Below are 11,489 nucleotides of genomic sequence, written 5' to 3' on the forward strand. Positions count from 1 at the left end.
GAGAATTAAAGGTAATTAAAGATAATCAGGGTAGCTGCAGTTAAGTGTGAGCTGGTCGCTCTACTCAGAAAAAGAGTAGGATCAAAAGTTTTTAGGTGTGGGGTCCTCAGACACAATGCAGGCAGCTAACCTTAGAAGAGTGGGCAGAGACCAGCTCTATTATAATGGAAAATGGATGTCACAAGACCCTCTGTGCTTTAGGAATTGACAAGAGCTGCCAGAGCCCTGGTGTGGATCCCTGGGGAGAGAAAGGGAACAGAATTCCAGGTCTGCAAAGGGAAGTCCCTAGGCCCATTCTGAAGAGCTTTGTGGGACAGCAAACCCCAAGTACTGAGCTCTCCAAGGTGTACCCTGGGAGCCCAAGCTAGGAGTCACCCTCAGCTGGACCAAGGCCCGTGGCAGTGGCTCACCCTCCCTCACAGATCCCTGGGAACCTGCGTCTGCGGAGCTGCAGAGTTTGTTGGGCTGTTGGACAACCTGGTAACAGCGACACCGTGTGACAGTTAGGAGGAAAGGCAGTAGCAAGCTAAGCCTCCAGGCTCTCCCTGAACAAGTGAGGAAGTCGGGACCACTCCACTCCCCACGCCCTTCCACCCTCCTTCTTTGGATTCCTGTCGTGGGGCCATGAGGTGGGTTTTGCAGGTGTGAGACAAACTTGAAGATCTGATGCAGCGGATCTCAAGATGCTGAAATGGCTAGAGACTCCTAGATCGGGCTGTTCAATACTGTTCTGGTTCCCTAGTGCCGCTCTGACAAGAATATACCTCAAACGAGATGGCTTAAACAAACAGGAGTTTATTCTTACAATTCGGAGGCCTTGAGTCCAAGTTCAAAGTGCCAGGCTCTAGGGGCTGGGCGAAAGCCCCTCAACCTTGGGGTCCAGCTCTGCCTCCTGCTCCCGGCTCGCTGGAGCTAGAGGTGTTTCTTCACTCAGACGGCAGCTGGCTGCTAAGGCTGAGAAGCCCCAAGGTTGACAAGTAAAAAGGCACAGTCCCAATGTTAACAAACCACACGGTAGGCCATTAACTTAAGTCCATTGTAAGTCCCAAGGTCGGCAGAGCATAGCAGGCTGCTGAGCAAAGACACGGCTACGTGCAGGGTCCAAGCGTGCCATGGGCTAGAGACCATTCTCAAAGCATCTCCTTACATACAGGAAGCAGACCACATCCCAAAGGCAGCTACTCAGTTGCTTGTGGTAGATCCCACCATGGAGTTGATTACCAGTCTCATCATGGGGAATAACTACCATCAGCTGCCCAGCCACTCAACCAGGCCCAGCCAAGCTGACACACAAACATAACCATCACAGATATTCATCTCTCTTAAACCTGCTTCCTAAGTCACTTCCCCAAGTGCTCATTTCAAAAAAGTGAATAATTTATCTTACACTCACATGAGAAAGTAGAACAGTGGCTACTATGAAACTAAACCCTTTGCCACTGAACCAATTCCAACTCATAGCAACCCTATAGGACAGAGTATAACCGCCCTGTCGCTATGAGTCAGCATCAACTCGATGGCAGCAGGTTTGGTTTGGTTTTTAGTCTTTACGGAAGCAGACTGCCACATCTTCCTCCCACGGAGCGGCTGGTGGGTTTGAACTGCCAACCTTTCAGTTAGCAACCAAGCACTTAACCACTGTGCAACCAGGCTTCCTCTACTCAGTGGAAAAAGGGAGGTTGAAGAGATCATGTCAGGGGATGCTGTTTTGCAAAATCAGACAAGAAACTTCCAGTCTCACCTTCCCCTTCCCTGAGTTTGGCATTTGAATTTTTGGTAACAGCCTAATGCTTTCCCAACCATAGGAGCTAACACACAACTGTAATTTCCTGTTCGTTTGCTCTGTTGTTGTCGTTAAGCAACGTGCAGTTGACTCCTACTCATAGTGACCCTATGCACAACAGAACAAAACTCTGCCCGGTCCTGCAGCTTCCTCACAATACTTGCTATACATGAGCCCATCACCGCATCCACTGTGTCAATCCATCTCGTTGAGGGCCTTCCCCTTTCTCATTGACTGTCCACTTTACCACGCATGATTTCCATCTCCAGCAGTAGGTCCCTTCTGAAAACATGACTGAAGTACATATCAGACAGTGTTTCACTGCTGTTCATAAGGTTTTCAGTGACCAATTTTTTCAGAAGTGGATGGCCCATCTTCCCAGTCTGTCTCAGTCTGAAAGCTCCGCTGAAGCCTGTCCACCATGGGTGACCCTGCTGGTATTTGAAATACTGGTAGCCTAGCTTCCAGCATCACAGTAACACTCAAGCCACCACAGTACGACAAACTGACAAGAGTGGTCTAGCTTGCTCTCACTTCCCTAATAGAAGCTGTGAAAGGCAGGGACAGGGTTAAGGTCACCGCTCTCTACCCATTGCCTTGTACATGTTGGATCACAGAAAACAAAGGGTTATTTTTACATCTAATCTATAACCCCAAATTCAGGGGGAGATGCTAACAAGAATAGGAGAATCTTTTCCTTTGGTATCTGATGTTGAATTCTTTCTTTCTAGCTAGGATCTGTAATTTAGAAAGCTGTAGACATCTATTTGGAAGTCTGAATTGTAGTTTTGAGGACAGGATGAATATGGGTCATTGAATCCTCAAATAAGCTGCTGCCTGGAGCTAACGTACCAACTACCCTGGGCGGGTTGTTTATGCTACCAAGTTGGTACTCTACTTAGAAACTGTACTCAAAGTTCCAAAAAAGCTACTCTTGGAATTTGTTTCAATAAAAAGCTCTCAGCAATGATGCAGAAGGTAAACATATTCAGATATCATAAAATAACTTTTTTTTTTTCATATCCAACATTTCAGAACCCCATGCATGACTCATTTTGGGGGAAAGATCTGGTTTCATGGTTCTTCATGCCTTCTCTGGGATGAAAATATTCTTTACAAAGAACAGAGAAGAAGTCATGCGTACACTGTTACAAGAGGATTTCTCTTGAAGCTTAAAAGAAACAGTCCGCAGACAGATGAAAATATGCACTCTTTATGGGAATGGAGCTTAAACATTGGAACTCTGCCCCAACAGCCAGCATAGGTAAGACAGTAAGTCGAATGTCAATTCACAGATGATTAACCCATAATCGATTATGAAATGGAATTCAGAGATGTTGGATCCCTTAACCTGAGGCCAATTTCATGGGCGAGCTCTGCCTTCCACGTTAGGGACAGAACTACTAGATAGGTGAGGTGCTGGTCTGATCAAGTGTGGCCTTTGTACTCTGACAAGGCGCAGGATAGATGGTTACTGAGTTGAAGCTGCATTCAGGCCTCCTTAATGATGACATCAAGCTCAGCTCTGAGACAGCATGCAGGAGCGCCAGGCCAGGGAAGCAGGGGAGTATGAAAATGAGAAAGAATAGAGCTTCGTCCTGAGACCAGGAAGTGAGTCCCCAAGCAGTCATCAGAAAACCAAGGGAAAGGAGTTGCATTTCTGAGATTTTTTATTATCTCTTCAGTCTGATGTTGAGGAGCAATCTGTTGTTTTAGGGAGCAAACGGCAGTGGGAGATGATGAGGCAAAGGTAGGACCTTTTTCTTCTAATCGCAAGAGTGCACTCGTTAAGCACATAGCAAGAAGCCAGAGGCCCTCTCACCACCTGCATACTGAGATTGAAATTCCTAGAGAACTCCAAGGCAGCTCTGGTGGTGTAGTGCCTAAGGCCTTTGACTGCTAATCAGAAGGCTGGCGGTTCAAACCCACCAGCCACTCCAAACAGAAAGCTGATTTTGGAGGTGGATTGGATACAGTGGACGCAGGGCCAGAGACATGGTCTATTCTTACAGGACTGCGGAACACAAAGGGTAATATAGCCTGTTTCAGGCTCTGCCTTTCTTTCCAACTCCCTCCTCCCTCCCTGGAAACCCCAGTAGGGATCTCAGTCAACCAATGGATGCTTCTATTTAACAATTATGTGGGCTGTACTTTTCTGCTTGTTGAACAGCGAGCTGGCTTTCCTCTTCTTTGTTGTTGTCTTTCTGCCTATAGGGCAACTTCCTCCTCTCTAGTTTGCAGGGCTGATAGTTCAAATACAGCACTATGGCGACTACACCCGTGCCAAGGGCCATGATGATAATGACAGAGATGGCAGAGCTGAGGCCTTCCTCTGGTCCTGCCCAAGCATAGAAGACAGAGTCAGGAGGGCTTGAGGGCATTCGTCCAGCCCCAACTCACCACGCCCATGCCTCAGTCTCACCCTCCCCCACCCACTAACGTCCTCCCCTGCCCGCTAACATCCTCCTCTTCTCTACACTTTGATAAGAATCCCACCACCAGGACCCACCCACCCAACTTCCCTCTGGGACCTCAGCAGGGCAGCTGCATCACCTTGAACAACCACGGCAATGTCTTTGCTGGCAGAGCCCAGCTGGTTAGTGGCCGCGCAGCAGGAGGTTCCAGTGTGATTCTGGGTCACCTTCTGCGGAACTCCAAGGTTGAAGATCATTCCATTCCAGGTGCACACCAAGCCTGGAGCCGGGTTTCCCCTTGGGATGCAGGTGAGCACCTGCTCCGTCCCTTCCACCCACGTCTGGTTGCCAGGACAGGAAGGAAGAGCATCCCCCAGGAGCCGAGCTCAGCGGCCACACTGCCTCCTTCCTTTCATGCTCGCCTCCCTTGCCTTGCCCCAGCCCCTTTCCTTCCCCAGGGGAGGACCATGGGATTTGAGCCAGTGCTTCTCTATTCACCTCCCCAAGTCTGCCATGTACCGCAGGGTGTGTGTAGATAAACCACTGTCGGTGGGGACCTTGGGGCCCCGCTTTCCTTCTTGCTTCTCAGTGACTGGCAAGGTGGGCAAGGCGAACACAGAGATGAGAACTTTTCTACTTTCCAAAATGGAATTATTGGAAATTTCCCTCCTCAGCATAAGTCTTCCTTCTTAGCGTAAGTTTTCAGCCATTGTTCAACTAACGCTGCACAATCACTTCAACCACTTTTCTTTCTCTTCTCAATTTTCTCACTCTTTCTCCTCACTCACATTCCTAGGGACAGCTTTAATTATATTTTCTCCTTTGGTTGTTATGTAAAAAAAAGAGAGAGAGAGAGAGAAAAGAAAAAAAAAAACAAAAAAAACATAGCAACTCTAAACATGAAGCCACTGGCCAAGCAGATCCCTGGAAATGGGAGACCAACAATCTTTGTTTTGGCAAGAAGGCTCAGACTTCTACTCACAGAACACATGGAGCTGGACATCAGTGGTTTTGATCAACCGCTGCCCCCGAACCTCCAAGGAGGCCTCACAGGAGAAATTCTGGCCATCGTCTTCCTCCCTGGCGGCAAGTAAAATCCAAGCAGGCTCCCCAGGGGCAGGGAGATCCGGGGCTCCCTGAAGTCGCAGAGCAGGGCTGGGTGATGTTAGTTCATGCCCTGAACAGGTCACGTTAACATCTGTCCCCACCAATGGGTCTGATTCCTTTATCTCCAGGACTGGTGGTGGGAAGCCTGTAAGAAAAGGAAAGAGAACAAACCTACTTGCCAAAGCCAGCGGCCACTTGTGTACTCTCGCTGCTAGTACGCCCTGGGTAGGCAGTCAGCAAGGCAAAGACTTCCAGTGTATTACTGTCTCTGTAAAAACTGTGTGGCAGGAACAATGAGGCCGTTTGGAGATTTGAGAGCTTCTCTTAGGGCAACTGCAGCACACGCACGGTTGGCCACGCCCCTGCTACAAGGATGCAGGGTGTCTTTTCATCTTATGGGTTTCCTCCTCACCTCAGGTAACTGTCCCTAGGAACAAGTTCAAGCACTCACAACCTCGTGTAAGCAGGGTGGCCCATGGAAACTTAGGGTAAAGACTGGGGAGAACTACTGTTTCGATGCCTGTCCCCATCCAACCCACACTATCAGACAAAAATGAAGAAATAATCAACCACATACCCCACTCTGGTGAGGACCAGGAGACCCAAATAAAATACAGAGCTTGTTCTGGCTAATGATAAGTTCGAGACTAGAGAGCCTGCCCTGAAAAAACAGTACAGAGGGGTAGTGTCCACTTCAGAGCGTGCCTACCAAACAAAGGTGAGCAGGGATAGCTGCAGTCGAATCACCACGCCACTACTGTGGAAGTTTTCAGAGGCAGAGAACCCAGACGGAAGAGAAAAAGCAGGTCACTTACTATAGACAAGCACCACCGCTCTTGTTTTCTGTTCCTTCGGACCCAGAGATGCAAGGCAGGACAGCTCCTGGTCCCCTGTCTCTGTAGCCCGAATGGTGGCATTGGCCCATGCTGAGTCTCCCTCCCAGAAGAGAAAAGGGATCAGCTCCTGGTCTCCCAGGAACATGGAGAACATAACCTCATGGGCTGGAAACACCTTAGCCACCTCGCAGCTCACACTCTCGGCCATCCCAACCTCCAGCAGTGGAGAGACCCAGATCTGGGGGCTCTGAGAGAATTCTGCCAAGAAACAAAGAAAAAGAAAGAGACAAGCCTTGATAAATCATGTATCATGTAGGATCCCACAAGGTGGGGAAAGAGTGGGGCTAAAAAGTCTATCTCCCTCAACCACTGCCATCGAATCGGACCCGACTTATAGTGACCTCTCCTTGGGTTTCTGAGGCAGTATAACTATGGAAGTAGATTGCCCAACCGTCCTTCCCAGGAGTGGCTGGTGGGTTTGAACTGCCAGCCTTCTGGTTAGCAGTCAAATGCCTTAGGCACTATGCCACCAGAGTTCCTCCCTCTCCCCCAGGGTGAGTTTAAAGCCCAAGTAGAGGTGGAGCTCAAGTATCTTCACACCTTCACTCCAAACCCTGTGGGAGCTTAGTCTCAAAGGCCAAGGTAAGATGAGGAAAACGATCCTCAGGGTCCCTCCGTGACTGGGCTCTGACTCACCGAAGAGCCAGAGAACCTTGACGGCTGAACTGCCATGATAGAGCCCCCCACCTCGTGAGCTCAAGTCCAGCTGTGCACGGCAGGAGAAATTGCACCTGTCACCCTCCCTTTGAGCTCTGACATTGACGGTGACCTCAGCGCTTTGAGCGGCCATAGCCAAACTCACAAAGCTCTTTCTGTGTAGTTCTTGGTTGCCCTGGAGAAGTGTAAGGGTGAGGTTCTCCAGAGGTGGTACACTGGGCACATGGCACTTCACTGTAAAGGCTTCATCTACAGCCACCCACGCAGGCTGCAACTCCAGGATCACTTGCTTTGGTGGCTCTTGAAGACAAAAAGGTGTGGCTTGATGAGAAATGGCATAAGACATGCATTTTGTGAAATAAGGTGACTACTACCCTTAAATGAAGGCTTCATGCCAGCTCTCTCCAGTTCAGTCATGGCTGACAAAGTGAAACTGGAATGGACTTGAATTTGTAAAATGTGGGTGAATGGAAACGAGAACCAGTACAGGAAAAAAATTATAGGTTGACCCCCTGTTAGAAACTTAATCTCCCTCTCAGAAAACAAGGGCAGTGTGTGTGTTGCACAGCAAACAAATCTTTTGATCACCAGAGTCAAAAACAATGATGCCCCACTCAAAGATGGCAGCCGACCAGCTGTTTTGAGTATGTGTTACTCTCCACAGTCCTGGCAATAATCCAAACTCCCCTATCAGGCTCCTGCAAGGGTTCCCTATGCCTCTTCCAAGTCTCCTACTCCAGAGCTTTGACCTGTAATTTTTCCTATTCCAGCTGTTGTTCCACTTCACCTGAATGTTTTAAATTCAGTTTTTTTCTGTTTTGCTTCAATGTCCATGACTGAACCAGTTCAAATCAGTTCAAACCCCTGCCTTAAACCATCTGATCAACACAGTGCCTGCTTTTTGCCAGCCCTGTCTTAAATGTCTACAGCCATAGCCAAGAAATGTGACTGTTAAGCCCTTACATTGACTGTTGCTACCTTCTGGAGGGCTTCTCACTCGCCAGCAGTGCTTCAGGGGCATGAACAACTTTGGAGGAGCATAAAAACTACCCGCTAGTTAGCAAAGTTCTTAGCCCAGAAACCACACTTATTCTCATGCCTCTGTCTTTGCCAATGCTATATGGCCACCTGAAAGACCCTTCTCTTCCATCCCCATCAGTCAAAATCTTAACCATCCTGCAGGGTTGAAGCTCCACAGCTTCCTTCCCATGGATACTTCTCTAGCTGCCGAGCCCAAAAGATCCTTTTCTCCAGTTTCTGCCCAATCTAAGGATTTGTAGCCAATAATTCAGCACTGATTTTTACTGTTTATGATCCTTTAGAAATGAGCGTTATTAGCTCATGCCTCCTGTATTTGGACATACCCTCAAGCACAGACGTCTGGATCCCCAATACGGTCTGCTCCTAACTTAAACCCTGACAAAAGCCTGCACCAAAGGGAAATAGAAGTAATTGGTTCTATCGGAGGGGACATCAAGCTCAATTGGCATAACATACTACACAAAATATTGTTCCACCTCCTACTTTGGTGAGTAGCGACTGGGATCTTAAAAGCTTGCAAGCAGACATCTAGATGCAACGATGGGTCTCTCCTCAGCCAGAGCAAAGAAGAATGAAGAAAACCAAAGATTCATGGAAACAATTAGTCCTGGCGACTGGTACACCACGCAATCTGCAGCCTATACGACTATGAGACCAGAAGAACTAGATGGTGCCCAGCTACCACTGTCAACCACTCAGAGGAGGATCTATGTAGGAGATCCTGGATAGAGAGGGAGAACAATGTGCAACAAAACTCAAAATCATTTGGAAAAAAAAGGGGAACCAGGTTTGCTGGTCTGATAGAGCCTGGTGAAACCACTGAGACTATGGCCCCTCGCTGCCCTTCAGGTCTGGAATTGAACCCACACCTGTGGCTTCCAGCCAAACAAAAGACAGGCATATGAGTTGAACATTTACCTGAGGTAGATACACTCCTTGGAGAGAACAATCATGGGAGAAAGAAGGGTTGCTTATGCACAGGGAGACAGCCCAGGGGGCAGGAGTGCATGGAGGGATGGACACAGGGAAGAGGTAACTATCTGGAGGAAGTGGGAGGGGAGCTGTTGCATCGGGGTAAATTGTAGTCAATGTCATGAGACAAAGTGTATGTGAACTGCTGTATGGAAAGTGAATTTGCTCTGTAAATGTTTACCCAAATTACACTTTAAAAAATAAATAAATAAAAAGTAATTCGTTCTAGAAATCCTACAGTATGACGGAAATCCTCATTAACTGTTTAATTCTCTCCCCTAAAAGAAATCCCTTTCTAATTCTCCCCTAAATAAGACATATTCCTGTTCCTTCTCGCCTCCCTCCCTCCCCAGCCCCATTCACGATACACGGAAATGCCCAGGCGCTTGTCCTTTTGCACCCCTGCGCATGAGAAGAAGCACTGCAGGATGGAATTCTCTGTGATATCCTCCAAGAGAAACGCCTTCCACTGAGGCCCTCTGCCCACCTGGGTTTTCTTTAAGAAGGTCTCAATTCCACTGGGGCCTGGGTCTGGACAGGTGGTGCTGCAGTTGACCACGAGGGACTGTCCAGACTCCACCAGGGCCTGATCTGGCTGAACAGAGACCTCGAATAGTTCTTCTGTGGTGCCTGGAAATGATCAACCACATACCCCAAACACTCTGGTGAGGACCGGGAGACCCAAATAAAATACAGAGCTTGTTCTGGCTAATGATAAGTTCGAGACTAGAGAGCCTGCCCTGAAAAAACAGTACAGAGGGGCAGATAAGGCCCTTAATCAAGTTAGAGCCCCGGTTCTTCCAACACTTCCTCAACTGATCTTCTTTCTTGGGATCCTAATTTCCCTCTTAGTGTCACTGGAAATTATGGAGTCCCCAAAAATTGATACCCAGAAGGCTATTCTCTTCCTCAATTTCCAGAATTCTTGGAAGCTTCCCTAGACTGGCTGTTCAGGATTCTGATGGGTTAGTAGATCCCTGAGCAAAACAGCTGTGTTACTTAAGCCCCAAAGTAGTGTTTCTCTCAAATCATAGTATAAGGATTTAACTTCACCAGAATCACTTGGAATGCTTGTAAAACTGCGGATTCCAGATCTAGCTCACATTGAAGGATTAGGAAGTTCTGAAGGTGGGACCTGGAAACATGTGAGTGAACAAAACGAGCACTCCTGGTGAAACTCACAGACACCAAACTTTGAGGACCACTCCCCTAAAAGGTGACTCCCGGGTCATTCACTTCCCATGGAACTTTCCACCTCTTCTTCTCAAACTGAGACTGTTCCACTTTTGCTTTGGTGCTAAGGCAGCAAATGTTTTCAGATGCTTAAGAGTTCAGTCTATCAGAGAAATCTACTTAAGATTCGGTGAAAGAGATAGCAGGTAAATTTTAGAAGCCTGATGTAAGTGAGGGGCACATTCTGCTAAAGGCTTCACTCCAGGTCCCCTTTGGCTACTCCAGGTCCACCATTTACATCATCTCCCAAATACCAGTCTCCTCTTTGAAAACACACCTCTTATAGCAATGTTACCCACTAGGGCTCCAGTTCCCTTCCTGCCATAGGGAGAATCCATTCCTCACAATGAACTATGGGCCCCGTCGTATTCATATCCTATTGCAGTTTGTCATGACAAGCATCAAAGAGGCAAAAATATCCCGAACAGGAAAAATATAGGACAGTCCCGGGGGAGCAGGAAGCCAAGCAGAGAAGTCTATTTCCTAGGGAGGGTTTTCTCTGGTAGCTTCCTATCCAGTCCCTTGATTTGGGGTATCCCAATTACCAGCCAGAGATGCCTAAGGATCCTGTGCATAGCGATCCAAGAAGTAGGAATCTTTCCCGAGGGTCCAGATTAATGAATAATAAGTATTGCCCTACTCAGAACATCCTATCCCCTTCCTCACTAACCAGCTACCCATGCTCCAGCAAATACTGGCTAAAGAAACTTCCCCAAATAGCCTTACCTGGGCAAGGGATCAAGACCAGCAGGGCCCAGGCACCAAATAGAAGCATTTCTGTTCATATGGGAAGTGCCAAAAGCTGGAGAGAAAGAAAAAAGACAGCAGTACTGAAGAAAATGCCCCCCCCCAAAAAAAAAGGGATATGAAGCTGTATTGCACTTATCTGTTTCCTTGTTTCCACCACTGAGTCAAAAGAAAGGCACCACCACGGAAGCATGAGAAACGTGGTTTCAGAAAGGCGAAGTTTGGCATTTGTTATCTGGCACGGTCCAATGAGGTCTACCTTGATCACCCTCTTTTCAGCCTTCTTTGTTCTGCCCCCACTGTGACACACCCTTAATCCACACTACTGTTTCTCATAGTACTTATCACCTTCTAACACACTATCATTTGCATATTAGGCCTGTTATTATTGCCTATCTCCCTTCTCTGGACTGTAAGCTCCATGACAACAGGGCCCTTATTTTGCTGATGGACCTCAAGCATCTAGCATGGTTGTAGGTGTTTAACAACTACACATGGATGGATAAGCTAGATAAATTATTTACACATATTGGTTGAATCAAGGAACTAGAAAAATTATTTACATTTTTTTGGTTGTTGTTGTTCATCTACTATGTGTAAGGTCCTTACTCAGAAGAGGTATTAAAAAAAAAAAAAAAA

The 11,489-nt window shown here is 47.5% G+C and overlaps 1 protein-coding gene across 1 annotated transcript; it reads right to left on the reverse strand.

Moving 5' to 3' along the window:
• Positions 1-3,912: 3,912 nt before the first annotated feature.
• LOC103214107 (intercellular adhesion molecule 5) lies at positions 3,913-10,878 on the reverse strand. The gene is given in 7 exon segments (XM_007959909.1): positions 3,913-4,121; positions 4,337-4,558; positions 5,159-5,449; positions 6,120-6,398; positions 6,837-7,157; positions 9,234-9,500; positions 10,830-10,878. Coding segments are annotated over 7 exon segments (1,638 nt in total).
• Between the last annotated feature and the right edge of the window lie 611 nt (positions 10,879-11,489).

The sequence above is a fragment of the Orycteropus afer genome, unplaced genomic scaffold (assembly GCF_000298275.1).
Source record: "Orycteropus afer afer isolate SDZICR_OR568_19922 unplaced genomic scaffold, OryAfe1.0 scaffold00018, whole genome shotgun sequence".
NCBI classification, from domain to species: domain Eukaryota; kingdom Metazoa; phylum Chordata; class Mammalia; order Tubulidentata; family Orycteropodidae; genus Orycteropus; species Orycteropus afer.